Source organism: Physeter macrocephalus, chromosome 18 (genome assembly GCF_002837175.3).
Source record: "Physeter macrocephalus isolate SW-GA chromosome 18, ASM283717v5, whole genome shotgun sequence".
In the NCBI taxonomy this organism is placed as follows: Eukaryota; Metazoa; Chordata; class Mammalia; order Artiodactyla; family Physeteridae; genus Physeter; species Physeter macrocephalus.
Window position 1 is genome coordinate 5,369,472 of NC_041231.1, and position 11,450 is coordinate 5,380,921.

At 60.0% G+C, this 11,450-nt stretch overlaps 1 protein-coding gene across 1 annotated transcript in view; it reads left to right on the plus strand.

Annotated features, from left to right (window-relative positions):
* Positions 1-11,450, plus strand: part of UROC1 (urocanate hydratase 1) — a 34,406-nt gene extending 22,956 nt beyond the window's left edge. Inside the window, exons 17-20 of the mRNA XM_024117296.2 lie at positions 736-835; positions 3,525-3,606; positions 8,057-8,156; positions 8,851-11,450. Of these exons, the coding sequence (XP_023973064.1) occupies positions 736-835; positions 3,525-3,606; positions 8,057-8,156; positions 8,851-8,991 (423 nt within the window). The 3' untranslated portion in view covers positions 8,992-11,450. The remainder of the gene's footprint in view (positions 1-735; positions 836-3,524; positions 3,607-8,056; positions 8,157-8,850) is intronic.

Genomic DNA, 11,450 nt, shown 5'->3' on the forward strand with positions numbered 1-11,450 from the left:
CCCCCCTCTCTCCTTCCCTCCCCCCCACTCCTTCCTAAGCGCCCCCTGGTGCCAGCCTTGCTGCAACACTGCTGTGCAGAGGACAAGGTAGACAGGGTCCTGCCTGGTGCTGGTGGAGGGACACTTGGACATGCAGGCAAAGGTATCAATTCAGGGGCTCTCAGTGGTGCCGAGCTCTGTGAATAAAGTGAATGAGGTGACATGTGGGGTGACAGGGTTCAGGATGGCCTTCTGCCTTGCAGACGCAGAGCAGAGGCCTGAGTATCCAGAAGGTGCCGGAATACTGCACAGGTGGTTCAGGGCAAAGGTGAAGAGGGGGAGCATACTTGGCCTGTTCAAGGTCAGGGCAGCTCCTCGGACACGGAAGCTGTGAAATCCCGAGACCTCTGGTGCCGTCGAAACACCAGGCTGTCCCTTACAGCCCTGTGACATTGGGGAGGTGTCCTGTCCTCTCCGGGCCTCAGTTTTCCTCTCTATAAAGTGGGTGTGGTGACAGCGTGGGTGGGGTTGAGGAGACTCGGACCCAGCACCTGGAGAGCACACGGGGCTCCGGGCGGCCGGAAAGCGCGTCTCTGAGCAGCCACGGGGGCATCAGAAACCCTGTGCTTCCTCCCGCCACGGGTCTGCTTTTCAGGGGAATCCAAAGGGCGTCGGGTGTGCCCTGTCCCTTGATCTCTGCCCTGTGCTGGGCAGCGGACACTGGTAGCTGACCTCTCGTGTCCTCCCACACTGCAGGCGCCGGTGGTCCTGAGCCGAGACCACCATGACGTAAGCGGCACAGACAGCCCGTTTAGGGAGACCTCCAACATTTGTGACGGCTCTGCCTTCTGTGCGGGTAAGGAACACAACAAACTTAAACTTGTTTTCTGTTGGATTTTATTTAACAACCAAGTGATTCATTCATTCGGTTGTGGTGTTGCAAAAAAGGTGCTGGCATGCGAGAGGCATGGCACGGGGTGACCAGCCCAGGATGGAGGGGTCCTGGGATGCGGGCTCAGTTGTAAACCAGGGCGGGTGCCAGGTGGACCAGCTAGGTGGGTGCCTGAGACCTGGGTGCACCTGACCCCGTACTTTGCCAGTGACCTTCAGAAGGTGCTCACCTCCTGCGGCCCACGTTCAGGGGGGACTGCTGCTGCAGCCACCGTGATTGTTACTGTCACCCCAGGGCTTCTGTGTTCCGGTCCTGGGGGGCTTTCTGGTTCCCAGCACCTGCAGCTCCTCCCATTATGGAAGGGATCCCAAGGGAAGGAGGTGGACCAGGAACACCATCTACATCACTTTGTTTTGAGAGATTGGTCCATTTCATCTAAGTTATGGAATTTATGAGTATAGAATCATATTCCTTCATTATCTGTTTAATGTAGGTGGGGTCCACTCTGTCATTCCTGATGCTGGTCATTTGTGGCTTCTTTCTTTCTTTTTTTTCTTTGGCTGCTGTGGGGCTTGAGGGATCTTAGTTTCCCGACCAGGGATTGAACCCATGCCCCCTGCAGTGGATGCATGCAGCCCCAACCACTGGACCGCTGGGGAAGTCCGTGTGTCTTCTTTCTTTTTCCTTTATCAGTCTGGCTAGAAGTTTATCATTTTTATTGATATTCTCAAGAAGCTTTCAGTTTAAATGATTTTTTTTTTTTTTTTTTTTTTTTTTTTTTTTTTGCGGTACGCGGGCCTCTCACTGTTGTGGCCTCTCCCGTTGCGGAGCGCAGGCTCCGGACGCGCAGGCTCAGCGGCCACGGCTCACGGGCCCAGCCGCTCCGCGGCACGTGGGATCCTCCCGGACCGGGGCACGAACCCCTGTCCCCTGCATTGGCAGGCGGACTCTCAACCACTGCGCCACAAGGGAAGCCCTAAATGATTTTTTAAACTGCTTTTCTGCTTCCAAATTCATTGATTTCTACTCTCATCTTTAGTATGACCTTCTTTCTATTTACTTTGGGTTTAATTTGGTCTTCTTTCTCTGGTTTCATGAGGTGGAAGCTGAGGTTACTGATTTTAAACCTTTTTTCTTTTCTAATAAAAGTATTTTAATGGTGTGAATTTCCCTCTAAACGCTGCTTTAGCTGCATGCCACAAATTTTTACATAATATATTTTTGTTATCATTCAGTTCAAAATATTTTAAATTTCCTTTGAGATATTCTCTTGGAGCCATGAGTTATTGAGAAGTATCCTTTTAAATTTTCAAGTTTGGGGAGACTTTTCTGATATCTTTCTGTTACTGACTTTTGATTTAATTCCATTATAGTCTGAGAGCTTACTCTGTATTCATTCTGTTCTTTTAAATGTGTTAAGGGCTGTATTGTGACCCTGAATGTGGTCCATCTTGGTGCACTTGGGAAGAAGGTGTATTCTGCGGTTACTTGGGGGCTTGTTCTTTAAATGTCAATTAGGTCAAGTCAGTTGGTGACGCTGTTCCTGTTGTCTAGATCCTTACTGACTTTCTGCTGACTCGTTCCATAAATTACTGACAGACGGGTGATGAAGTTCCCGACTGTGTTTGTGGACTTGTCTGTTCTCTTCTCCGTTCTCATCCACTTTGCCATGTGTGTTTTAAAATTGTGTTGTTAGGTGTGCCCTTGTTTAGGTTTATTGTCTCTTCTTGGAGAACTGACCTCTTTATCATCGTGTGATGTCCCTGTTTGTCCCTGATAATACTGCTGGCTCTGAAGTTCTCTGATATTAATGTGGTTTACATTCATATCCTTTGGCCACGGCAACGACGTACCACAAACTTCGAGGCTGGAAACAGCACAGATGTGTTCCCTCACAGTTCTGAAGGTCTAAAGTCTGAAGTCAGTTTCTCGGGGCTTAAGTCGAGGTGCAGGCAGGGCTGTGACGTCTCAGGAGGCTGCAGGGGAGAATCTGCTCCCTGGCCTTTTCCAGGTCCTAGAGCTGCTTTTCTTGCATCTCATAGCCCTGCACTAGGAGGAAAGTATTCCCGGGACCCCCTCCTCTTCTCTGTGGGCACAAGTGGGGGTTTGGAGGAAGAGCCCGCCAGAAGGTGCCAGCCCCTTCTGTCCATGGCCCCAGGGGCCTCAGTCTCAGGCAAGCTCAGGCTTGTCATTCAGCGAGTCCTGAGACACAAGTGAGGCACGGGTTCCATTTTCTGTGCAGGTGCCTGCCTCCCCACAGGGCTCTGGTTGGTTGGCCGCCTTGGGACCTCAGGCCTCTGATGGGCCAAGGACAGTTGGTCATTTGCAGCTTGCCCCCCAAACTTGAGCGTGTTTGCTCCAGGGGTGGGACTGACGCTCTTTGTCATCTGAGCTAAAACCGCCACCACATCCCTTTGAATTCCTTTGTCCTCCGTGCTTCTGGGGCGCTGTACCTGGCACTTGGTGCCGGAGAGAAGACAGCAGGGGGTGACAGTGCCCGTCGGGCACTTGTTCATTGTCCTGCTTTGCTTGGCTCTGAAAATACAAATTTCTGCTGTTCCTGCAGTTGCCCTGCCTCGTTCCCATCCGTCCCTCAGACCCTGGCCCGGCCTGGCTGCCTTGCTCGGGGGCTGACAGGGCTCTGTTTCCACAGACATGGCCGTGCAGAACTTCGTGGGAGATGCATTCCGGGGAGCCACCTGGGTTGCCCTGCACAACGGCGGGGGTGTCGGCTGGTAAGGAGGTTTCTGAGGGCCGGTGGTGCAGCTGGGGCTCCTGTGGAAGTCTCGGGGGTCTCCTCCAGGGTCCTGGGCCTGCTTCCTGGAGCTCCCGCCACCGAGGGCTCCTCGTGTGAGCTGGAAATGGGGAGCCTTGCCCAACACCCCACCTTTGGGGTCTGACCCGTCGCGCGGGACACCGAGGCGTGCTGTGGACGCCGCCGTAAATCATCCTTTCCTGTCGCTTTCGTGCTGCTCTCACAGATGTTTTCCAGGGAATTCTCAGCACTCTCCTGGCCGTGTCCTTTCACTCCGCCAGGGGCTGGGCTGGGAGGCGGGGACCTGGGTTCCGGGCTCCCTGGGTCCTGGCCCCGCTCTGCCCAGCCAGGCCTGTTTCCAGCCCACGCCGCGAGGGACCTAGGGCTTCTGGGAGGCTCCCTTCTGGGCGACAGATGCAGTTCCCTCGTGGGGACGTCCCTATAATTCTGCACCCAGTTCCAACCCGAGGGGGTTTTCTGACACCAGCTGCGTGTCCTGCAGTTCCACTGAGTTCCAACACCGTCAGCACAGAGATGACGTCAGATCCCACGGCTGAGGGCTCAGTCCCACAGGGCTGCCCCCCCCGCCCCCCCCGACTCCAGTCACGTGTCCACAGTATTACCCGTGCTTCCGGCCCGCCGGCTGCAGATCAGAGGTCCCTGCAGCCACTTCCTCGGGTTCCACTGGTTTGCTAGAGCAGCTCACAGAACGCAGGGAACCCATTTATTCACCGGATTTCTGATTCATTACAAACGATATCAAAGGATGTGAATCCGTAGCCGGATGAGGAGATACACGTGTCGAGGACCCAAAGGGACCCTGCGGGGCCGGGCACGGCGGCACGCGGAAGCGTTCCGGCTCCCCAGCCTGGACGCTCTCTGAACCCGCTCCTTCGGGGTTTCTATGGAGGATTCCTTACGCGGGCGTGACGGACTACGTCACGGGCCACTGGTGACTGATCCCACCTCCAGCCCCCCTCCCCTCCCGGAAGGTCGGGGGCTGGGACCCGCGTTCCAGGCCTCCGATCGATCACGCGGTGGCTCCACGGGCATCCAGCCCCGCCCTTGGGTGGTTTCCCAGGGTCGCCTCATCCACATGAGGAAAGACACCTTCATCCTTCTCAGCAGAGGAGATTCCAAGGGTTTTAGGAGCTCTGCGCCAGGAACAGCGGACAGAGCCCCAGTACAGTACGTCTTTCTCGTTATGAACCACGATGCCATATTTGCGGCCGAGAACGTTGAATAACTAGTGTTTATTGCAAGGGGACCGCATGGCCAGCATTGAATCCCCTCTCTCACCTTCTCTTGGAAAAGAAACGCATCTGCAGGTGCGGAAACTGAGGCAGCCGGCAGCTGGGGCTACACCTGTGCGCGTGGCCTCTGGGCGGGGGTCGCCTGGGGAGCTCTGGTCGCGCGGGATTCCTGGCTCCTCAGAGCAGCAGGGGGCGCCGTGGCCCCGCAGAGGAGGACAGCTGCCCAGGCCCGGCCACCTCTGAGCTGACCTCTGAGCCTGTTTCGGCCGGATCAAGCCCGGACTTGCCCTCCAGAGCCAAGTCCTTCACGCTGCAGCTTCCAGAGCGTCCCCGGGGGCTGGCTTGGCCTTGGGCCCTTCGAGGCCGGAATCCCAAGCTGCAGCCCAGTCAGGTGGCTCTCATGAATGGAAAATGTGATCGGATCGCGTGTCCTTTCAGAGACGCAGGCTGGAGAAAACCAGGACGGGAGAGAGCGCCTGGCGTTTTGGCGCTGGATCTGCTGAGTCATGCTGCAGGTGCAAGAGCAGCTCTGAAGGGGGCCGGAGGTGGTGGTGGAGCCAGATCTGGACCCAGATCTGTTGTCCCTGGATTCCTGACATTGGTGACGGGACCGCAGAAGGCAGGACGGAGCCCCCGAGAAAGTGTGCAGGACACAAGGCCTCGGGACACTGCTCGCCGCTGACCCTGCACGGGGCTCCCAGAGCGGGGTCCCCCCTCACCGCCAGGCTGCCCCCTGGGCTCTGACAGGGCGCGACCGGCGAGGCGCTGGCACCGAGGCCCTCGGTCGTGGCCGCCCTCGAGGGCTCCTTTGGAAAGCGCCTCAGGTTCACCTGGAATCCGTCAGACGCACACGCAGGATTTAGTCCCCCGGATACCGCTGCAAACCTTCCTGTGAAAATCAGCGGGAAAAATCTGGCCCACCCCAGTTCTTCCTTCCATCTCCAGCTCTAGTTTTTGCTTTCTTGTAGGGAAAGGCAAGTTCCTAGGTCATAAGCCACCCTGATACCTCTCAGTTTGCTTTCGGTTTTTCCACTATCTGTTGGCTCCCTGTTTCCGAGCTGGTCAGCGTGGGCACTGGGTCGCTCCGTGGCGTCTGCTCTGACTGCGTGCTGGGGCCGGTCCTGTGCCGCCTGCCCGCGGTCCCTGCCGTCTGCTCCTTTCAGACAGGGCGCAGAGCGGGAGGGTCGGCAGTCAGTCCCTGGTCCCGGCGGCTTGGACGGCTGCGCAGAGACTGTGTGGTTCGTCCCTCCAGGGAGGGTCCGGGCGTCCCCGTTGGTGCTGAGCCTTCCCCTCAGTCCCTGTGTCCCCGCCTTCTGTCCTCACACCCGGTCCAGCCCCGGGGCCTCACATCCTTGAGGAATAAGTGCACCGTCTGTATCTGGACACTGGTACCGTTTCCTCACCGGAGCACGTCTCGCACCCGGCTGTGCGTGGGGCTCCCCAAGGAGCTTGTTTCTCCTGGACAAACGGTCGTGACAGCAGCGTGCTTTGCGGGCTAGCGGTGGAGATCAGCCACGGCGGCCGGGGCTCCTATGGCGCGCGACCTGCGCGCGGGTGTCTCCAAAGACGCTCGTCGAATCATCTCGATGGTCCCACCTATGAGGCAGCTGCACCCAGAGTGTGACTCTGCCTGGGGTTCCCAGCAAACCCACCCGCAGTTACTTGTGAAGGCGCCAGGACAGGCCCTGCCCCGCCGAGGCGCCCCTCCTGTGAACACGAACCGTTATTGTGCGGGCGTTGTGGGCGCCCCAGTCCCCGGCATGAAGATTCCTGTTTGCATAACCTCTTCAGCCCAGGCCGGTATCAGCGCCTGAAACCCAGGGCTGCCGGGCCGGTGGGCGAGAATTACAGACCCTGCTGTTCTGCTTCGAGTCGCTGCCTCCCAGGGTCTTGTTCCTGAGTTGCGTGCTCTTGTTCAGCTTGCAATGTTGAGCGCTTCCTCCCTTGGTACATCTGGCACTGACTCTTGTTACATGTGACGTAGGGTTCTGCTTTTACGTCCTTCTCAACGGGACCGTTCTGTGTCCAGAAACTGCGCCGAGATACAGGTCCTCCTTTCTTGCCGTCTTCCCGGGCCCAAGGTTTGCAGAGGTCACCTGGAGCTGAGCACCTCTGCCCTCTGACCATCTGGACTTCAGGCTACCAAAGCGAAAGATGTCGCCCTAATCTCCGGAAGCCCTCTCTGGTCCCAGGACTGTGGCCGCCGCCGGCTCTGTCCTCTGATCCCCGCACCAGCCTCTGACAAGCGAGTGGTGATGGCCTTGAATCCGCGCAGAGCCTCCTCCACCACAGGGGCCACGGGAAGCGCTGGGAGCCCGCTCGCGGGCACGGAGCCGCCGGCTGCGGCCACGCAGACCCAGGCGCAGGAGCTCTGCTTCCGCTCCCCGGGTGGGATGGGGCAGAGGGTCCTCACCCTCTTGGTGGGAACCGGGTGAGGTTGTCAGGGGGGTCCAGCTGGGCAGAGAAGCGGCTGAGGCCGGAGGGGCCAGAGGATCTGATACCTGAGGGTTTGGGGTCACGGGGCCTGGCAGTAAGACCTGGCAGGAGCTGACAAGATTGAGGGCGTTTCCTGTGTGTGTGACTGAAAGGGGCTGGAGGGTCAGGGATGTGAGCTGGGCAGGAGCCTTTGAGAAAGATGTGGAGGGTGAGGATGGATCCAGGGGCGTCAGGAAGGACGCAGTCTCCGTGGCCGATGGGGAAAAACTGCGGGGCAAAGAGCGGGAGAGGACGGGCACTGGCGCACGTGGATGATGAGATTCGAATGACAGCTCTCAGACACGAGTGACCCCAGAACACGTCAAACCCGGGAGAGGAGGTGGTCCAAGAAATGCTGGACATCAAGGAACTCGGCCCTCGAATCAAGTAATCAGGAGCCCAAATGCGAGCACAGGAAGACAGAGCAAAGGACAGCAGGAAGAGAGAGCCACGTAGAGCAGCAGGGACCACGGAGGAGGTGGCCCGGCCCCCAGGGAGGCGACACGGGGGCGCCCTGCAGGGGGGCCTGGGGTCCGTGGGTGGGGCGCGGAGGCTCGAGCGGGCAGCCTGCATCCCTCAGGCCGTGAGGCACAGGCAGGCTCCGGGCTGCAGGGCTGTTTCCGCAGACAGCGCTTCCGGAGCAGGCCTGCCCCTCGCAGGGTCGGACCCGGCGTGACCTGGGAACGCTTTTGCCTCTCGCAGGGGCGAGGTGATCAACGGGGGGTTTGGCCTTGTGCTGGACGGGACCCAGGAGGCTGGGCAGAAGGCCAGGATGATGCTCAGCTGGGACGTCTCCAACGGGGTGAGTGACCACCTGCCCCCGCCCCCCGTCAGTGGCCCCGCCCTCCTCCCAGAAAACAGTCCGGGGCCCCGCGGCTCCTGTGTCTCCCCTCCAGCCACCGCCAGGGTTTCCCTCCTCTTCAGCCGGCGCAGCCCAGCCTGTGTCCGCAGGGGGCCCTGCTTGCGCGTGCGCGTGTGCCGCGGGGCTCCATCCCTCCCTATGGCCACGCGGGCCTGAGGGGGAAGCAGCATATGGGGAGGGGCTTGGGAGCCCTACGCTAGGGTTAGACTTGGGTGGCCCAGGACAGTGGAGGGGTGGAGCCCCAGCAGAGGGGGCTGGTCCTCGTCCTGAAGGCAGGGAGGCAGGGAGGCAGGGAGGGAATGTCTGGGGGAGGCGGGGAGTGGCAGGAAGGCAGCAAGAGGCGGGGGGAGTGCCGAGGCCACGTCCAGGGGGCCCTGAGGACGCTGGGCCAGGTGGAGGCAAGGAGGCGGGCGGGAGCGAGGTCTGAAGGCAGAGCCGAGGTCCCTGCGCTCTGAGGACGACGCCGGGCGCCTGGCCTGGGGCCCCTGCCCGGGGGCGGGGTGGGGGGGAGTCCAGGCCGAAGGATGGCCAGTGTCACAGGCGGTGGATCCGTTTTCTGGCCGAGAGAGGAGGAGGTGTGAGCGCCCACGACGCGGCACCAACGCTGCTCGCCCTCTCCCCGCCCCGCCGGCAGGTGGCCCGCCGCTGCTGGTCCGGGAACCCGAAGGCCTACGAGATCATCTGCCGCACGATGCAGGAGGACGGGGGCTTGGTGGTGACGCTGCCCCACGCGGTGGCGGATGAGCGTGTGCTCCAGCGGGCCCTGCGGCTGTGAGCGGGGCCGAGAGCCCTGTGGCCCCCTCACCACGCGGGCCCCGCCCTCACCTCACAGCCGCCTGGCTCCCCCCGACTCTGCCTGCTCTCCTGGGCCAGGCGCCGGCACACGCCCTCCTGGGCCTCACCCGGAGGGAGTGTCACCGCGTCCCCACTTTACAGCTGAGGCCAGAGGGGCGGCTCCCTGGGGACCGGGAAGGCAGTCGGGGTCTTCTCCAGGCCTGGGTGCTCAGGCCTGGCACGGAGTGGGCTCGGGGGGCTGGTGCCGTGTAAACTGGCCAAGCTGGGACCGACCAGTCCCTGGAGCCGCCTGCTGTCCCTCCTCCCGCCAAGGGGCAGCTGCTCCTTTGGCCAGGCTCTCGCCCATCGCCCTGCCTTCCCCCGACCGACCGACCGACGGGACGGGCGTGGGACCGTCAGGGGACCAGGCAGAGACGGCCTCGCCCGGGCCGGCGGGCCTCGCCCGAGACCTGCGACCTCGCTGCACAGAGAGGCCAGCTTTGAGCATGTCCTTATTCTCCTTGGTTCCCACCACAGCTTCAAATGGAGAAAGGGATTGGAGGCCCGTCTCCAAGGAGCCACAGAAAAGTTGACACCCTCCCCCCACATCTACCCGGGGGGCCGAGTCCTACCCACGGGCCACTCCACCTTTGCCTGAGCTAACAGAACCCCACTGTTGTCTGGGCAGCAGTGTGCACGTAAAAAGTAGCTGATTTTCCAACCTTCCTTGTAATTAGCAGTGACCTTTGGCCTGGTTCCAGCCCGTGAGACGACGTGGAAGTCTGCTGGGTGGGTCTTCCGGGAAAGCTGTAATAAAAACGGACAGGTGCGGCTGCATATTGCTCTTTGCCTTTGCCCCTTCTTCCTGCCAGAGGCTCAGGTGTGATGCCCGGGAGCCCAGCAACGCTGCTGTGAAGGGACCGTGAGTCTCACCGGGGCACTTGGAGGCACGTGGAAAGGCAGAGGCGCCTGGGCTCCGGGCGGTGCTGGCAGCTGCTATACCAGGCCCGGGCGGCCTCCCCTTCTTGGTCCTCACCTGCTAAAGCCATCCTGGGAGGGCTTCTCTCCCACACGGCGAGCACGGGGTCCAGACGATCGTATCGCGGTCAACGAGTCTCCATGGAGGGCACCCTGCTGCGTGTATCTGCGCAGACATTCCCCGTTCCTAGGGAGAAACAGAGGATATGTCCAGTTTGAAGACCAGGCCCTCCCGTCATCCTTTCGATCCAGCGCCCTCGCTTATTCAGGACAGCCAGGGCTCGGCCAGCCTCAGGGCAGGGTCTCAGGAGGCTTCCGGCCACATGCGAGGGCTCCAGACCCTCCCTAGGCGCCCTACTGAGGCCGCCAGTGAGCAGTCTCCTCCCCCGCCTCAGCTGCCAGCAGGGAGAAGGGATGGCTGACACCCAGAGTGGAGCCACCACCGGGCCCGGGGGGGAGTCAGGGCAGTGACCGCAGCCTCGGTAGCCATGGAGGTGCCAAGTAAAGAGTGTCACTCGCCACCCGGCTCTGCAGGGATTGAGTCACCGGCCGCTGCAGCCGCTGACTTTCAGCACACCCGGAAAGTTCAGGGCGAAGATCAGGGTGAGACTCTGTGCTCTGGGAATACGCAGAACAGGCCCTCAGAGAGGCAGGTATTTTCTGGAGAAGTCGTTTGTGAACCTGGATTCTCACCTCTTCCCACTTAGAAGAGCACGAAAACCATTAACTTAGGTATTTGTTCCTTCCCACCAGCAGCAACCTTCTGCCAGCCTTCTTGAAGAAAGGAGGGATGTGTAGTCCGCCCAGAAATGTTTTCATCAAAACGATGGAGGTAGAAAACAGTTGGCCCTGATGGGCGTGAGCTCGGCTGCCTTTGAAACTGGGGCTTCTGAAAGTCTCCGGGCCGCTCCCGGGGCCCCCTCTGCTCCCTGGGACCCTGGACCCGCCCGGGAGCAGAGGCTTTCCCTGCCGGCCAGCGCAGGCCGGTGCAGGAGGGCTCACATCTCTCGCCCTGGGCTTTCCAGACGGGACTCCTACCCTGGGCGCTGGGCTTGACCTGCGGTTGCGTTCTGTTTGGCCTGCCCTCTAAAAATTTTTTGACATCCTCACCGATTTTTAGAAATTGGGAAATTTCACTTAAAAAAATCCAGATTTTGAGTTACTTAAAGAAGTCAAGAGATGAGGTGACGCCACGCGCTCACCACCGCTGTGGCAGCAATTAGCCAGAGGCCCCTTGGGCCTGGGCTTGTTTCACCCAAGTTACCACAGCCTGTGTTTGTTGTTTCTTCTCGGACGGGAGCTGCTGATTTCTTGCCCCTCCCTGTTTCCCACGTTGGTGTCACCTGCATGGCCTCTGCGGGGATTTGAATCTGTGTCTGTATTAGGGCTCTCTAGAGAGCCAGCAGGAGGTATACCCGTACCTATGTCCATAGGTGCTATAGATAGATGTCCATATACAGAGGTGGACGCCGTGTAGGTCAT